Genomic DNA, 16,555 nt, shown 5'->3' on the forward strand with positions numbered 1-16,555 from the left:
CTTCATCTTACAGTAATAACCTGATGGGAACATGTGTAGAATGCTAACTTTGCATTTTTGGCAACATGAAGAGATGAGTAGTTTGAAAACCTAATTTTATAATTAAAAATACAGTCTACATACAGTCCACCTATTTTTCTATATAAACACTAGACTAGTCAATGCAAGAACAGAAGACTAAACCCTGGATGTTGAGGACATTTTCTTTAGAGGCTTCTCTTAAACTGGCCAAAGAAACTTACTGCAGACTTTTGTCAGCAATCAAGTCTAGCCCTGATTGGCACTGACGCATGGCACCTTTTACTGAAACACCTGCGTAAATGAATCAGTGAATCTTTGCTGTTTCAGCTGAAATTCGTCTGTACTGAAGCAGCCCTCACACATTCAGATTTTATCAGCTGATGTTAATGGTTTAAGAACCACAACATCATTGACATCAGTGTTGTGTGTTACTTTTTTCCCAGTGCTGTTTACATACTGTGACACCATTCTAGCATGTGTAGGCTTTGTAGAAACACACTCATGACGTTGGAGGTGAAACACCAGAAAAAGAGGCAAAATAATTAAAGAGTTAGATTCTTTCTCTAAAAGAAATCTGTACCTCTTTCTTCATTAAAGGTTTACACTCTGTAAAAACATATACATGTCACCTTGCACAACAAACAGGAGAAATGGGTCAAAGGCTGTTTCTCACACTCACCCAACCACACAATTCAAATGTGCACAACCCACAACACACACAAAAGAAGAGGAAGAGGGTGAAACACACTCGCACACAAACAACAGAGAGCAGCATCTTGCACAGACATAGACTGTCAGATCATCAGATTGCTGTGAATGATCTCCTCGAGTGTCAAACCAGGGACAAGTCAGGGCATGTAGTCGGACATATGTCACACACACACACACCGTACACTAGGTGGTGATATTGAGTGATCTTCAATCTTCTTTTTCCTTAAAGTCAGAAATTCACAAGTCAACTTTAAATTGATTTTAATAAAACCCAAACCACAGCAACAAATAGCTTTACACATTAACTCTCATTTTAGACCTGTCACTTAGTCTGCTTTAGGAAAATTCATTAGGCTGTTAGTGGGGAATTATTTTTTATGGCTCTTTTAATTAAATCATCTCTAATCTCTTTAATTTTCCTATTGCCAACATTAATACACCATTAATTCACCTCTGAGACCTGAGCTGCTGACCTCTGAACCAGGGAATCAGGGAAAAAATAGAACAACAGCTGCCAAAGCTGCAGGGTGAAGACAGGGATGACCCCCCACCCCCCAGTAGATAAAAACATAAATAAAATGTGACCAGATTTGAAGACAAGGCTCCTTCAAGGCCACCTATGAAGTCTGCAGGATGACCTCTAGCCCAGTCCAGAGCACCCTTTACTTTCCCTTGTGGAATCTGCACCAGTGGCAAAGGCTGTAAGCCACAGGCCTCATGCCATGAAACTGAAGAAGCTGCTGAAAAGCCAAACCTGGCTTCAGACGTATGTTGTGCAGACAAGCGGTAAGGATCAACGGAGCCCACACGGCACCCAGACCCTGTGATATTTGATCATGCTTGACACGTCCCATTGCGTTTGCCGACCCTGCCTCACCTCCTCCGTCTGTACGCGCACCCAACACCTCACACCCGCAGTCTCTGGGATAAGTGGTCCTCTGCTATAAATACAAAGACAGGATGGAAGGTTGGAAGGAGCCAAAAAAGAGCAGGCAGTGGGAGGAGGAAGGTGAATATGGCTAAAACATAAAGCGTTAACACCTGTTAATAAGGTGTCAAGAAGTCCACAGTGAGGTTACAGTAGAAAAATTATTTCATCATTTATCAACTAAATTTCCATTGTTGCTTTGTGCATCATTTATTTTTCAAAATGGGCATCAGCGGAGGTGCACAATTTGTACTTTCCTGAGTTTCAGCACCTTTTTTATTATGCCCCTACCCCTCTAAATCTGTCTGTCTCCTTGTCCTTACCCGCCTCTCCCCACCACCCTGTTTAATTCTCAAGAAAACAGGTGCAAGGAGGAGTGTCTTCTCCTCGCACAGACTGACACACTTTATGCCTTAGGACTGCTCCGGCCCTGCCTCTCCCTCACCAGAACCTGTGGCCAAAGCATGCAAAACATTTCCTTCTGTTCTCGTAGCTGCAGCGTCTTCAAATCCAGAAGCAAATATAGCTCCACATCCCTGTGAAAGTCTGAGCAGTGGAGCTGCTGAGTTTTCTCAATGGAAAACAACAGTCACAGCTCCATAGGGGCTGCTTTCTGAGGTGATAACCACCTCCTTATACATACAGACATAAAGAATCCCAGGGATGATGCATTTTCATGCACACCTAACATGGATGTAGGCTAATAAGAAGAGAGCCAATAAGAGAAATTGCAAAACTGCAACCACATTTCCAGGTTATATCCTGCAGCTCTCCATAATGCCAGCTGAATTTAGATGCTTGCTTTAATTGCATTTTTAAAAGTCTTGGCACTGAATTATACACAGATGTCTTATCACTAATTTAACAATTAAACAAAGAATAGGTGAATATGACTCAGTGACTTTTTCCTTATTTTAGCTCTTCTTTACAAACAGAATTTGGACTGTTCACATAGAATTAGTGTTCTGCATGGAATGCAGAGAGAATCGGTGGTATCTAAACAAACCTAATGCAACTCTGCCAGCTGTGCATTTGGAGGGAAACATCATGTTAAAAGTTTGGCGGCAACGTTGTGCGCGCGTTCCTCCATTCAGTCGCTAATGAGAATGATAATTTGTGGCTCCTCTGATGACCCCTGCTTCTCTTCAATAGCGGCTTCTCCCAAGGGAGGTGATGGCGCACATCCCCGAGGGACATCCAGGCCTCTAAAGGAATCCTTTTCATCACCAGAGAGAGGGATTCCCGCCTGATTTGTTTAGTATATGGTTGATAAGTCAAATAGCCTGAATACTGGTTGGACCTGTGGATCAGTGTGTGGCACAATGCAGCCCTGTTTTCTGATTTCTTAAGTGCAAACAGTGAGAATGTGGATGCCTTTAACCTGAGGCATGGAGAGCAGAGGCAGCAGTTTTAACCTGATTTGCAAACAGTCTGCATGTTACCATAAAAATAGCAGGGAGTCAACTTCTCCTGAGAGTACATTACTGTAAGGTCCAAGTCCCCCCCACGATCCCTCATGTTTACACCGGAGCAGGCGCCCTTCTTGGCGGCCACGCGTTGGAGTGTTCGCCTCCTCACCTCCGCAGAGCGGCTGCACGACCGGGGCCTGCCAGCGGGGATTTACTGATTGGCGCAATGCCCGACCGCAGGCAGACTAGTTCGCTCGGTTCTCACGACCTCAGCTCCACAAAAGCATCTCTGAACTATTAACTCAGACACGAAGGCAGTAGGAACGACCACAGAACCCACACATGCTGCCAACTGGTGTTTCAGTATGCCTTCTCGCAGAAGGAAGCTGCTTAAAGCGTCACAGGCTGTGGGGTTTCGGTATGCCATTTACTGGTGGAGTCATCTGCAGGGCACTGGCACTCAGGAGGGTGAAAGTGAGAACGCAAGTACATGAATTAACAAGGCAGTCTAACTGTAAAAGGAACATTAAAATCAGGAGTTGTCAGTAAAAAAAAAATACATCACAAGTCACGTACGCCAGGACACTGTAAAAAAACAACAAAAACAAAGATGTAAACAACAATCAACCTGCTTACATAAATGATACAGTCCCGCTTTCTGTATGTACATTTGAAAACGCAATAGCCTCTTTGAAGGACGTGCTTCTGTATGGATGTCCGTATGTATGTGCACACAATTTCAGCCAAAATGTCTTAAATTAAATGTTTATGTTTTGGGCTGCTGGTGGCCGGAGTACACAAAACAATATAAACAAACAAAAACTTTAACCCGTCTATCTTTCGGAGTGTGCCAGCCATGCGCACCAGAGGCGCGCCGGTGGAGTATTAAATGTTGAGGGGTTTTGACCGGCGGTCACAGGCTGTAACTTAATCCCAAGTACAGGGGCCCGCTGACTGCAAGTGGCTGACACACGGCTAGCGCCATGTCGCCCCACACAGAAACACTGCCTGCAGTTCCGGACCCCACTAGCTGGAGGAAGATAAGTTTACATGCAGGGATAAACAGAAACTCGGGAGGGGGAGACCTTTAATACATAGAAACGCTTGTGGAGCTGCGAGGAAAACGCGCATAAACAGATTCAGGCCACAGACTCAACATAAAACAGCCCGATTTTAAATGATCCTGACATGTGGAGGAGTGATTTGGAGACTCTAACCTGCAACAGGTTTATTCTCTGTCACGAGAGCAAAGTCTAACCAAGTTCCCTCTTGTATTGAGGTGTAGACCCTCTGGGAGTGGAATTGAACAATTGATACACAAAAGGAAGCGAGAATCCTTCCATATTCTCCTTTCACCGAGGCAATCTGTTAGTGACATTAACCCCTGAGCGCATTTCCCAGGCTCATGAATAGGGTTTAAGACTTCTTAAAGCTCCCGCTGCATACAGGATGAGACCCTTTTCAAACCTTTAATTACCTTTATAGCAATAGAAAAATACACCCCCATTGTCCTGAGGACCATTCTCCAAAGGGCCAGATGTAAGGAGCTCCCGCCAAACTGGTGACAAGGTGGCCACTTAAAACTAGTAGATTAATCTAGTTCATACTGAAAACACAATATATTGCTTCTTTTAACCTCATAGTATGTGCCGCATGAATCTTTATCGTCAGTGTCTCTGTGTGCGTTTTACGCATCAAATGCAGCTTTTACGCACGGACTTCACAGACTGAGGAATGACAGAATGCCTTTAAATCACGCATAAAACGATTTTTGAAAAAAACAAAACACGAAGAAATAGAAACATTCTGGACACAAAACATGATTTTCTGAGATCTCATTTATTAAAACATTGGGTCATCACCCAAACTTTTCCTTTTAAACACAAAACAACAAAGAATATAAAACACAGCTTTGGTATAACAATCAATAACACCTCTGTACAAAACTAAACCTTTTCATAAAAAGTACTTCATGACAAAAAATTTCCCTATAAATCTTCCATCTGTGTGTTTACCACCGAAATCCAAATGTTGGAATCAACAATAAATTATAAAAGAAAACAAAAAAGGGCAACCCCTGTTCCATAAAACGAAACAAGAACTACGGGGGGCATTAAGTGGTTAGCGTTACCATCCCGCAGCGGAAAAGTCACAGGTTCGACCCGTAACAGCTGTGTGTGCAGTCAGTTAAAAGTCTAAACTGGAAAAAGTAATGCAAACTTTTTTTTCACATGAGTCTCTGGTTCCTCAAGCTACCAAGGCCGCCACACGGGCTCGCTGCTCTCAGAGCCGGGGCTGACCCCCACCGGGCTGACCGCCTGGGACCCCCCGGAGAAGGAAGTCATGCCGTGAACAGGAGACGTTGCAGTCGGTGCTGACCCTCCGTGCACCGGACTGGCGTTAACCGCAACAGGCACTCCTGCGTTTGCGTAAAGGGGGATGACAGGGGCTGTGGTGGAGGCAAAGGCCGGGTTGGGGATCAAAAAAGCGAACTGTCCATCAGTTGCGGGCACCAGCTGGAACCCACCGAAGACTTTGGGGGAGACGGCTTCTGCAGGACTGAGTTTAGAGCCCATAGCAGCACCGCTGATAGGAAGAGTGGAGGGAAGCTGCACGTGGAGAGGCTGGCCCAGGTGCGCCTGCTGGGACGGAGCCTGCTGCGGGTAGTTCATGGACATCATCTGGCCCATGCAGCTGGAAAGGTGGTTGAGGAGTCTCGACCTCACCTCGGTGTTCACCCCTTCAGAGGTGGACAGGAAGCGGGTCACCTCGTTCATGCACTCGTTGAATCCAGCTCTGTATTTGCTCAGGACTGTAGCATCTGCTGAGAGCGCTGCTGGCAGAAAGAAAAGAAGCAGGATATTAATGTCGTGTTTGTCGTTGTTGTGGGACTCTTTGTGAACCGCTGCAAGATGATTAAGCAAACTTACCGCTCATCTGTACGCGCTGCAGGTTCCTCAAGTGCTTCACTGTCATCTCCAGGATGTCTGCTTTTTCTAACTTGGAGTGCCTGGAGCTCTGCAGGAAATAACATGAGAAGTTCAGCTTGTATTCGGGGAAAATGTATCTTCTAAGAAGAACGCAGGAATGATCAAAATTATTTTTAACTTACATCTTTCTTAAGTGCGTCCAGGATGAGTGTCTTGAGCTGTCCCAGGCTTTCGTTAATTCTCGCTCTGCGGCGTTTTTCCATGATCGGTTTGGAAGACTGCAAAGAGTAACACAAATTCTACATAAATACTCTGTTTACTAATAACAAATGTGGACATGCGCAGTGCATCTAAAGTCACAACTTCCCAGGTTTGGTAACTGAGTGACAAACTTTTGCCACAACGCACAAAGGTGTAGAAAATCCTTACTTTTCTATGCTCGCTGGCATTTTTCGGTTTGTCCGGCGTGTGTGATCCGTTCGCGGGAGCGCCGGCAATCGGAGATGCCGTCTGCTTTTCCATCGTGTCAGCTGGCATGTTTGATCAAACCAGGCGGAAAAAAATCGTAAAAATAATAAATCCTCTCTGGACAGAAAAATCACTGGGTGTCACTACGGAGCATACAGGAGATGCCTGACCGACGTGTCCCACCGATGTGCTGCGTTCTGCCGCTTGTTATCACTGAACTGTCATGTGAGTAGAGCAGGAGCGTGCGGTGCGCCTTGCAGAGCCACTCTCCACTTCTGCCGCCGACACACGCCGCCGCGCTACTTATAGACGGCTCGCGTGCTCCCAGTTCGTGTGAAACCCTCTCTGCATTCTTTCCCACACTCGCTTCAGCCAATAGCAGAGCGGACTCACCCATTGGGCGCGGGGCAGACCGCTGATTGGACAACACCCCCGCAGGCCGTCAGTCACGCGCTGCTCAATCAGCCCTGCAGGGACAAACAACAAAGCGGAGCGAGCAGCAGCGGCCGGGCCGGCCTGTGAAGTGATAAGGGGGGGAATGCGCTGGATGTTTGCTTCCAACTTTGCTCCGTGCTCGTCAAAAATGTTATACTGCTATGTGGTGTGTGTGTGTGTGCGTACGTGAAGAATGCAGAGATACTGACAAAGCCTTACAGTGGAGGAAGTGCCCTGTATTTGGCATATTTCCTTTATATTTTAACCCGGTGTAAACTAATAAATTCACTTAAATACACTATATATATATATATATATATATATATATATATATATATATATATATATATATATATATATATATATATATATATATATGGCGCGTTATTAAGTGTCACCTCACAAAAACGTAAACACAAGAAAACAAAACAAACACACACTTTATTTTTAAGTCTCCTCTTGCGCCTCCAAGGAGAAGACATCTGTAATGGCACGCGAGGCGGTTTGCAGCAGCACGCACCAAGCCAATGGCATGCGGCCACTTTATGCAAATAAAGCAGCTCGTTCTCTGATTGGCTGTGTGAACGACTCTGTGTCAATCATCCCCGGCGCGGGAGTAGCTCAAAGGACTGGAGGGGAGGAGGAAGATGAGGAGGACGAGGAGGGGGAGCGGGGCACATCTGTCCGCGTGCCATTCGCGCACAGTCTTCTCCGGTCTATGCGGAGCACGTGCCACAACTTGCAGATTATAGCTTGCAGACCAAGTACTATAATGTTCAAGAATAGTAATCTGAAAACGTTATTTAAAGTGAATTGAACTGAATAATTTTCAATGCAGCTCAGTCAGTTTTTAATCTGCAGTGGTCTATTGATTTAAATGAATAAGAGGCTCTAATAATTCTGCAGCCAGATGGATGGATGATGGACTTTTGACTGTTTAGTTAATATCACTAATTTTATATAAATAACAAAGTTACAATCAGTCAACAGCATATGATTTGTGTCTATGTCTGGGATGAAGAGGAATGCATGATTATGTACAACAAAACAAAACGCAGAGACCTTCACTCGCACATTGCGTTGATCCACACGTTTCTTCCATTGGACCTCTGCGATGGTTTAAACTATGGACCCTGTGCGTGTTTGAACAGTGTGAAAGAGAGGGGTGCCATCTAGCGACTGAGTTGATTAAGTCATTTTGTGGGATGACCCTCAAGACATTCAAAATCAAAAATCAACCAGCACACAGCGTGAAAGTGTTTTACTATTGAGAGAAAGTCAAATAGACTTTACTTCCATGTTACTGTAAACATTCATTGCTGCAGAACTATGGTTAAAAGTCTAATTTACATGACAGGTGGCTTAGTGTGTGGCTTCTTCTTCCTGTGGCTTCCTGTGCTTTTTTACAATCCCATTTTCTTGAGTAGTTTTTTAATTTTAGGTATTTTTCATCTTCATCTATAATATAGAAACAACAAAATCTTTAACAATAGCTGCAATGATATCTATAATATAAGATATAGGATGTCAAGAACACGGAGGAACAGTCACTGTGAAGCAGAGAGTGCCGAGATGACCACAAGGTGGCGCGTATGTGTATGTACAAATAGAGAAAACATTTACATCACTAAAGTGAAGAAAACACAACATTTATAGTTTTATATTGCACAAAGTTTATTATCAATATTATTCCTATATATTATTATCAAAGTCAAACTAATCAACAGAGAAATGGGAGGAAATAAAAGCGCAATGACAGCAAAGAAGTTTATCTTTTCATCATCAGCCTGCAAAATGAAATTTAGATGTTTCATATAGTTTACTGTATGTCCCCACAGAAGAACAGGAAACGTACAGATCACACCTGTTTGCACGAGCACTGATCTACTTCCACACATCCACAGTAAGCAGTTCTGTACATAATGGCTGCTTTTACCATTTTACAAATGCTCTAGGAACATGCATGTATAAAGAATATTATAAATGTTGTTAATGTGTGTATTATAAATGTGAAATGTGAATGCTTTATCACATGGCAAAAATGTAACTGAATAATAATTTTTATTACATCAAAACGAATGTTAATATTTTTTAAAAAAGAGAAAAATATCTGAGATGTGATATATTTTCATTTGAGGACACACAAGATTTTGGGTTCGTATCCAAATAAAAGGACAGTGTGAGGAAAATTATATTTGTATATAACCATCATATGGTGATGAAGAGTTGGGCAGGCTGTCAGCCAGTGAGGAAGAAGCTTAAAGCTACCTGGGGGACAACCAAATGGAAGCTGTGTGTTTAGGTGTCCTAAAAATATTAACATTATGGACATGGAAATCAGTGTTTAAATAAATCTAATGTTATTGATTTTGCTGAAATTAGTCATAAAAATCTCAGCCCAAGCAGCAGCTGGTGGTCATCCCTCATGAATCTGCATCTGTAACACAAATGAAAACGTACAACTTCAGATGTCCATGTTAAGTTAACAACAATGGGAGCATTACAGATTGTAAGGAGGCGAAGATGTCATAGTAATCTTAAAACTGACGACAAAGTCGGTTATCCTCTTGTGGCCTGCGGTGTATTGAAACAGGCCAAATGTAATAAAACTTCGCTAAGCCCTGCATCAGTCCAGCCTCTATAGTGGAGTATCAGTCATTGTTCAGGAGCTCATGTCCCCCCATGGCTGAGCTGTGCTGAGGCATGCTGGACACTTGTTTACCCAGGATCCCCAGTCTCAAGGGCCAGCTGTGTGTGTACTTGGGTTCACATCACCTTTATTTGCTTTTGGATCGGCCCAAATGAAGCAGATCTAATTCTACACAACTCCACACAGATTACACAACTGCTCCCCGCAGCAGTGCAGTTAATGGGATTTTGCTTTGATAATTCTGTATAGGTGGAATAGCACCTGTTGAACCTGATCTGGAGTCAGAAGTAGTCTGACAACTTTTGGTATTTCAAGTCCTGTCCGTCAATAATTCCCCCTCTTCAGTTCTGCATTTCAAAGATCTGCACTCAGACAACAAAGAGGACAAGAATTCCCCTTCAACCCAAAGAAACTTTCTGAGTGATGCCGTCATTAGAGCATCATTAAAGCTGATTCCGACATCGCCGGGCCGAGGAATGCAGAGAACAGAAACCAGTTTTTAATAGATGATCAGCATTCAGCAGACGAGAGGCAAAAGTACTTGCTTTTTGACTTAGCTTTATGAGGGAAAGGTCTGCGGGAGGAGATGTCGGGGGAGATGAAAGAGCCCAGAAAAGGAGGGAGAGTTTCTGTGTTTGCAGATTTAGCAGAGTTCAGTAGTCTGTTGTCCAGATTCGCTGAATGCTCAGCAGCTCCCTTTGACTGCTGCCTGCTTAATTTGCTGTTGTACAATGAGTCTGTGGACTCCTCCAAATCCATGTGCAGAATGCAGAAGGAGAGTCAATTATATCTGTATTAGCTGGTGTCGGATGGACAATCCCTTTATACACACTGCCCAATCAAGTGCTGGTAGATGTGTTTACCACAGTGAATCCTCACATCGAGCTGTTACAATGCCTGTTTAGGTGGTTTATGCTTTGTTTCAGATGTGGTGACCAGCTTTGAACAAAACCTGTGCAATCATCTCTTTTTTTTCTTGCAAAGCTGACCTAATGTTTACATCCTGAAAAAAATACAATTACAACAGCACTTTTATTGCCAGCTTTTTTTCTCTCAGTATTCATCAGTTTTATTGTAGTTTGCTGATTGCTTTCTGCATTAATCTGTGATTATTGATGTTTGTGTGATGCTACTCTAAATACTCTTTCATTCCACGGTGAAAAGCTAAAAAGAGGTTTACAAATAGGAACAAATGTTCCCTGAATGCATCATGTTTCATTGGCATCCAGAGCTGCTGCTCATCAAAGCTGTTTCTGCATGTTTACATGTAGTTTAGTGCTAGCATTCATGCACATATTAAACATATTATCAAATTTGTTGCACATTTGTGTTTGCTTATGGATGTTTCTATTTTATGTCTTTGGTTGTGGAACATTTATTCATTAATCTGAACCTCTCTCAGGTCACTCACGATCCCCCATTTGTAGAGAATAATTAGATAGTAAGCTCCATAATATGGTAACACTGACATTGGTAGGTTTTCTGTATTTTTTTTCAATTTCAAATACAGTATGTTTTTATTTGTTTGGGTTTTAATTGTTTTTGTTTGTTTGTTTGTTTTTTTAGTGTGGGATTACCAGAATTACACAAATCACTAATCTGAATTACCTCCTCATCCACTGCAGAAACAAATTCATTCCACAAATTCATGGTGATAAGGCTTTATTCACTTGATGTTCTGTTTCCAAATCAGAGATGACAGTAGGACTTCAAAGGTCCTGTTAGTACCAGTCAGTGCATAAACAAGTAAAGCCACCAGCAGGTCTAAAGCCTCTGAGAGAAAGAACGCCTGTGGCTGCTGCATTCACCTCTCCCTTTGTAGTGGAGGGATTTGCACAATACCAAAAAAAAACACAGGGCTGATGGTTCATTAAGGAATGTGATTAAATTAATATGTAAGAATTAAGGTTAACACACATCCATGTGTAAAAAAAAAAAAAAAAAAAAAAAAAGTTCTCTGTTCCTCTCAGATGCTGGCAAACGATCTAAAGGGACGCTCCCCTCCTGCCAAGATATTTCACCAGTATTGTTGCTGGGGATTTTTTAAATCTGGGAGTGGCCAGATGAATTAATTTTTTTTTTACACCCATCAATAGTGCTGGTATTAAAACAGCTATTTTTCCTGTTCAACTCCTCAGTGTTTGATGTATTACCAGGCCAGCAGGGTGCTTTATAAGAAGTCAGAATTTGAATAAATTAATATGAATTTGGGAATATTTCTCATGGCATTACAGGCGTGGGTGCATTCTGTCAAAGGCTTCAAAGCTGCGTGTTTTCACCACAAACGTGAGGGAAAGTGGTATTTTTCATTGACTTTCATTTTATTCTTTCTTAATCTCATTACTCCTTTAGCTGTTTTCATACCTGCAGAAAAAAACCCTGAGATCAATTATGTTTGCCTCACTCTTCAAGCAGCTTGTTGTCATTTTGCCATCTGCAGACCAGCATGTCCAGTACAATGTGGTGCATTCACTGCGCCTCTGTGGCTTTCTGAACAGAAAGCGAGAGACCCTTTTCTCTTGCTTCTCGCCCCAATTCAGGGCTTTCTTCTCCCTTTTAAGTGGGCTGTTGATGAGGTTAGTCTAATCAGATTAAGTCAACTCACATTGGTCTCTGCAGTTTGTTTTCCTTCCAAAGGCGTCCTGACATCTCCTATACTTCTTCTTTATCCTCCTCTTTGCACTTTTCATCCAGGCTTCCACCCAAAAAAACCCTTTCAGCTCAGGTCCCAATGGACTCCTTTATAAACAGCAGTTCCCCGATGATATAGGTTATTTAGAATGGGTCACTAGGCTGCAATACATGGGAAAGGCCTTTAAAGTTGTGCAGTGACGCATTTGGACATTTCCACTGGTGTCTGTGTGAATGCCAGAGATTAAGTAAACACAAAGCGCTAAATCAAATCTGGGAAATTGCTGGAACCTTTAATTTGATTCCTAAATAAATGTTTTGTAAACTACAAGACTAATGCAATCTGCACTTTCATCCAAACGAGACTGGACGAGAGCTGCGTTTTCATGGCTAGCTTGTTAAATAGTTTTTAAGTGAAATAAGTACGATTTTATTGTTTCACATTTCACAAGCTGTGACGTTTGTACTCTTACAAACAAAAGTTGGATCATGAGCTCAATTTCATTGTTTGTCTTGAAGTAAATCTTAAACATCATTATGTCTTTACTGTCAAAGGATGTGAACATTTGGTTTGATTAAGAAAACATTACACTCATCATAGCTCCACTCTGTTCTGGGTGTTTGAGTCTGTTGTAGAGAAAAATATGTAGTCATGTGAAAAGATAACCTATATACATACACAGATCATGAGTTGACTAAATTTTCTTTGTATTCATTTCTTTCTTTTTGATTTGATTGAATATGCAGACACCCCATTAAGAATATACCCCCCCACCACCACCACCACCATCATCTATATCTGTAATAATCTCTGATGTTGTCATCAGCCAAGTGCCATAACTTGATCCCCCCCAATAACCTTACAAAGACAATGAGCACAATGAGTACAGAGGAGGTCTTTTCAGATGACTTCAGAGCCCCCCTTAGAAAAGACACGGCAGCCCACTGACTGAATGAGGAGGGGGGGGGGGTAGTGTAGAACCATTTCAAGCTAATGGATCTGAGGGACTGTCCACATAATTACATTACAGCATTTCAGCAGGCCTTTGAGCTCCACACTTGCAGCTTGACCACACCACAGTATTTCTTTCAGAGCTCCACAGTGGAATGTGCTATGACAGATATGGCCCTTTCGGGCACACTCGAACAAGGTTGCGCTCCATGGGACTGGCACCCCCCCCCCCTTCCTCATCCCTCTGCATACAAGAGCCTGGATTTAAAACAGAGGGTGGGTACAGAAAGACAAAGGATCAAATGTGGAGGGCCAAGAAAATCAAAAATCGGAAAAATGGAGCTTGAATGAGACAATGTACTCCTCGTACTGTTAACCTTGATGACAGCCATGATTTAAGATGGTCTCTAAAATGACAAACGCACACTGACTTGAATTTAATTCTGCTGTTGGGTCACAAACATGTATCTGTTTTAATGTGTTTAAAAACTTGTTTTCAGATTTTTGTAAACAGTGTTTACATTTTAAGTGAAATATTTGTGTAAAAGGAGCTAGTTTTAATTTTAAAAAAGTTTAAAAAAAAAAAAAAAAATGACCTAACGTGATTAACAAAATATCTGTGTGCAATGTTAGCGAGCACGCTAACCAGCTAGCCCAACCATACTGCTTTGTGTCAGTCAACGACTTTGTGCTTTAAAATTAATAACTTTTATCAAGATTTTATTTCCCTACTCTTCTTCTACACAAATGTATTAACCCTTTGAGTCAGTGAAAATGAATTATAATGATTATAACACAGTACATCACATTAGGGTTAAGGTGGAGCAGTTGAACAGAAAGAGCGGTGCTTTATCTCTTTTACAAATTTCTCCTTTAGACCACAGATGATTTGTTTTCCTGTTCCATGTGCTTTATTTATATGTCTTCTTTTATACCAGATGTTAGTTTGATTGCAAACCACGGATGTAACCACAGTAAAATCAGGCAGAAAATCAGCTTTTTTTCCTCTTTTGGTTCAAAAATGCACTTGTGTCTAATCCATTCCAGCCAAACCAAACACATGTTAAAGGGGAACAGGGTGTTTCACAGGCTGTGGTGAATGCTGCTGAATATGTGAAACAGACAAACACAATGTAGGAAAAAAAAACATTCACTGCTGCATTAACACAATGACTCCTCAGTCAGTTGTGATTGATAAAGAACCTTTCCAAACCTTCACACACCAAATTATTCAGATTTAGACTGATGTCTCCTCAATTTGTGACCAAAAGCATCATTTCCACACAAAAGTCACAGTGGATCCAAAGTGGAAAATCCCTGAAACTAATACAACACAAAGCACCAATTCTGAGATTTCCCCTCTGGATTGTATACCATATTAAAGGTGCCATTGATCTTTTTGTCCAGTTTTGTTGGTTAAAGACGTTCCGTGCTCTCTAGTTCTTATGGACAAAAAAATGACTCCTTTTATCAAGGGGCAAAATCAATGCAAATTAATCCTTTATTCATTTCGCTGTGAATAATTCAAGTCTTTGCACTTTTGTTTGGGGCCCGTGAGCCAAACAAAATCATAAGAAAGGTGGAGAATGTGAACGTTTATTGGCCAGTGGAAAAGAGAGATGACCCCCGCTCATGGGTGACAAAGCCTCCTTTATGGCATTGGTGTGAACCCATGAAACAGGGGTATTCCACTCTGACTGACCAGCACCACAGGAGATCCAACATGTGCAAAAATGGTGCCCCAGTAAAACCAACTTTTTTTTTACACACATAAAGGAGGTTAGGAAACCCCCCCACAAAAAAAAGGAAAAAAGCTATAATCTGTGCCCATTCTGGTGTGGGACAAGCTGTCCTGAGGCTGTGTGGCAGACTGATACCGACATATTCATCAGCAATTTTAAAAAATCATAGTCATATATAGTTAAAAATAATTTAAACATAGGAACATGAAGAGAAATGGACATGCTTTTACATCTTTAGGATTGTTGTAATAGGATGTCTTTGGTTAGGGTGTGCTCACAGGTTCACTCTCCTCATATCTTCAGGCAATATCGTCTGCTATTGTGATGATTGGGCTTTCATCTGTTGTTGCTGTCTACTGCTGTGCAAACATAATAAACTAGTTCAATCTTTAAAGTAACTTAGTGCCGAATTATTCATAACACACGCTTTCCACTACTCTGAGAACTAAACGTGCTGACTTTGCATGACGCTGGTGGAGTCCTGATCCTTGACTCTGGATTTCAGGTCACAGTTTTCTTGCTGAGGCTGAGCTTGGCACAGTCCTCCCAGGCCAAAAGGACACAGACTGGTGAGACAAGCATTTCCAGACTGAAGTAGAGGGTCTGTATTGTATGCTGGTATACATTCATCTGAATGCACCATTGACCTTCTTTCACAATGGGCCGAAGACTTGTGACACATCCATGTTTGTGGTCATCACAAATATCGTCCCATCATCAAAGTTCCCTGCAAGTCCCACACACCGCCTCCCTTCCTTTGCCCTGTGATGTGGAGATTCACACACTTCACAGCGCGTACCCTCCCTTTAACTTTTATTTTGGGCCAAACACTGCAGAGGAGACGATTTGTGTCTTTGAAAACACATGTATCAATCACTTCAAAAGCTCCGGAAACAAAAGACAGGCTGGCAGCATCAGACAAACACTCCCATTAGTCACTGTGCTCTCTTGTATTGCATCATGGATGAGTGAGGGGTTGTTTACTCTGGAATATCTCACACTGTAAAGGCAAAGAGAACCTACCGCCTGGCCCATTCAGCAAGCATGCAAACAAGTGGAGTACTGTGTGGTCAATTACAAAAAACTCAGATCAAAGAGCACAAAGTGGACTTCTGTTTCATAATGCACCATGTGGCACAAGCTTTTTCCTTGCAAGGCCCTCACACTCAATCTTCCCACACTCATATACAAACTCACCATTAATAAGGTCTGAAAAGTGTGATTTTCAGCTCTCGCTCTTGTGTTCCTCATCGTTGTCCCATCCCAAACCCCCTGCTTGGTGCTGACCCAGCCAGCAGACCCCCTCTGCCCCCTCTGTTACCCCCCCTCCAACCCTGGGAAGAAGAGGCCCACACAAGCAAGGACTGGGGCTCATTAGCAGCGCCCACCTGGAGGCTGGCTGGGGGCTAACAGGGGACCAAGGGGGCCAAGGCCTAGATCTGTTGGCTGTGAGAAGCATTGTGGCTTACTGTGGATACAGGCAGGATGGTATACACCAGTACAGCAGACCATCACATACTAACAGTCCTGAGCTCATCAAACATATTCTGGTTAATTGTTCCTTCAGCAGAGACACCCCTTTCTCTGTTATCCCACCAACAGCTCCTTTTAATCAATTCCCTCTCATAAAAAGTTTGTGTTGATGGTATGGCTGCTGTAAAGAGTTTATTTAAGTCTA

At 42.4% G+C, this 16,555-nt stretch overlaps 1 protein-coding gene across 2 annotated transcripts; it reads right to left on the reverse strand.

Annotated features, from left to right (window-relative positions):
- Positions 1-4,889: 4,889 nt before the first annotated feature.
- her9 (hairy-related 9) lies at positions 4,890-6,759 on the reverse strand. Of its 2 annotated transcripts, none has more exons than XM_028409882.1 (4): positions 6,429-6,759; positions 6,182-6,277; positions 6,000-6,087; positions 4,890-5,902 (listed from the first exon to the last, which is right to left on the reverse strand). In XM_028409882.1, exons 1-4 carry the CDS (start codon positions 6,534-6,536, stop codon positions 5,322-5,324), a joined length of 873 nt encoding a protein of 290 aa, XP_028265683.1. In that variant the 5' UTR covers positions 6,537-6,759; the 3' UTR covers positions 4,890-5,321. The 2 variants fall into 2 exon arrangements, with proteins under 2 accessions (XP_028265683.1, XP_028265682.1); XM_028409881.1 differs by having other exon boundaries at positions 4,890-5,905.
- Positions 6,760-16,555: the final 9,796 nt, after the last annotated feature.

Source organism: Parambassis ranga, chromosome 7 (assembly GCF_900634625.1).
Source record: "Parambassis ranga chromosome 7, fParRan2.1, whole genome shotgun sequence".
Lineage (NCBI taxonomy): Eukaryota > Metazoa > Chordata > Actinopteri > Ambassidae > Parambassis > Parambassis ranga.

Excerpts from the sequence above, each read along its gene's own strand:
- her9 (XM_028409881.1), bottom strand. The coding sequence starts at position 6,536 with ATGCCAGCTGACACGATGGAAAAGCAGACGGCATCTCCGATTGCCGGC. Across the intron at positions 6,088-6,181 it reads TGGACGCACTTAAGAAAGAT|AGCTCCAGGCACTCCAAGTT; the intron begins GTAAGTTAAAAA and ends TATTTCCTGCAG. Across the intron at positions 5,906-5,999 it reads GCAGCGCGTACAGATGAGCG|CAGCGCTCTCAGCAGATGCT; the intron begins GTAAGTTTGCTT and ends TCTTTCTGCCAG.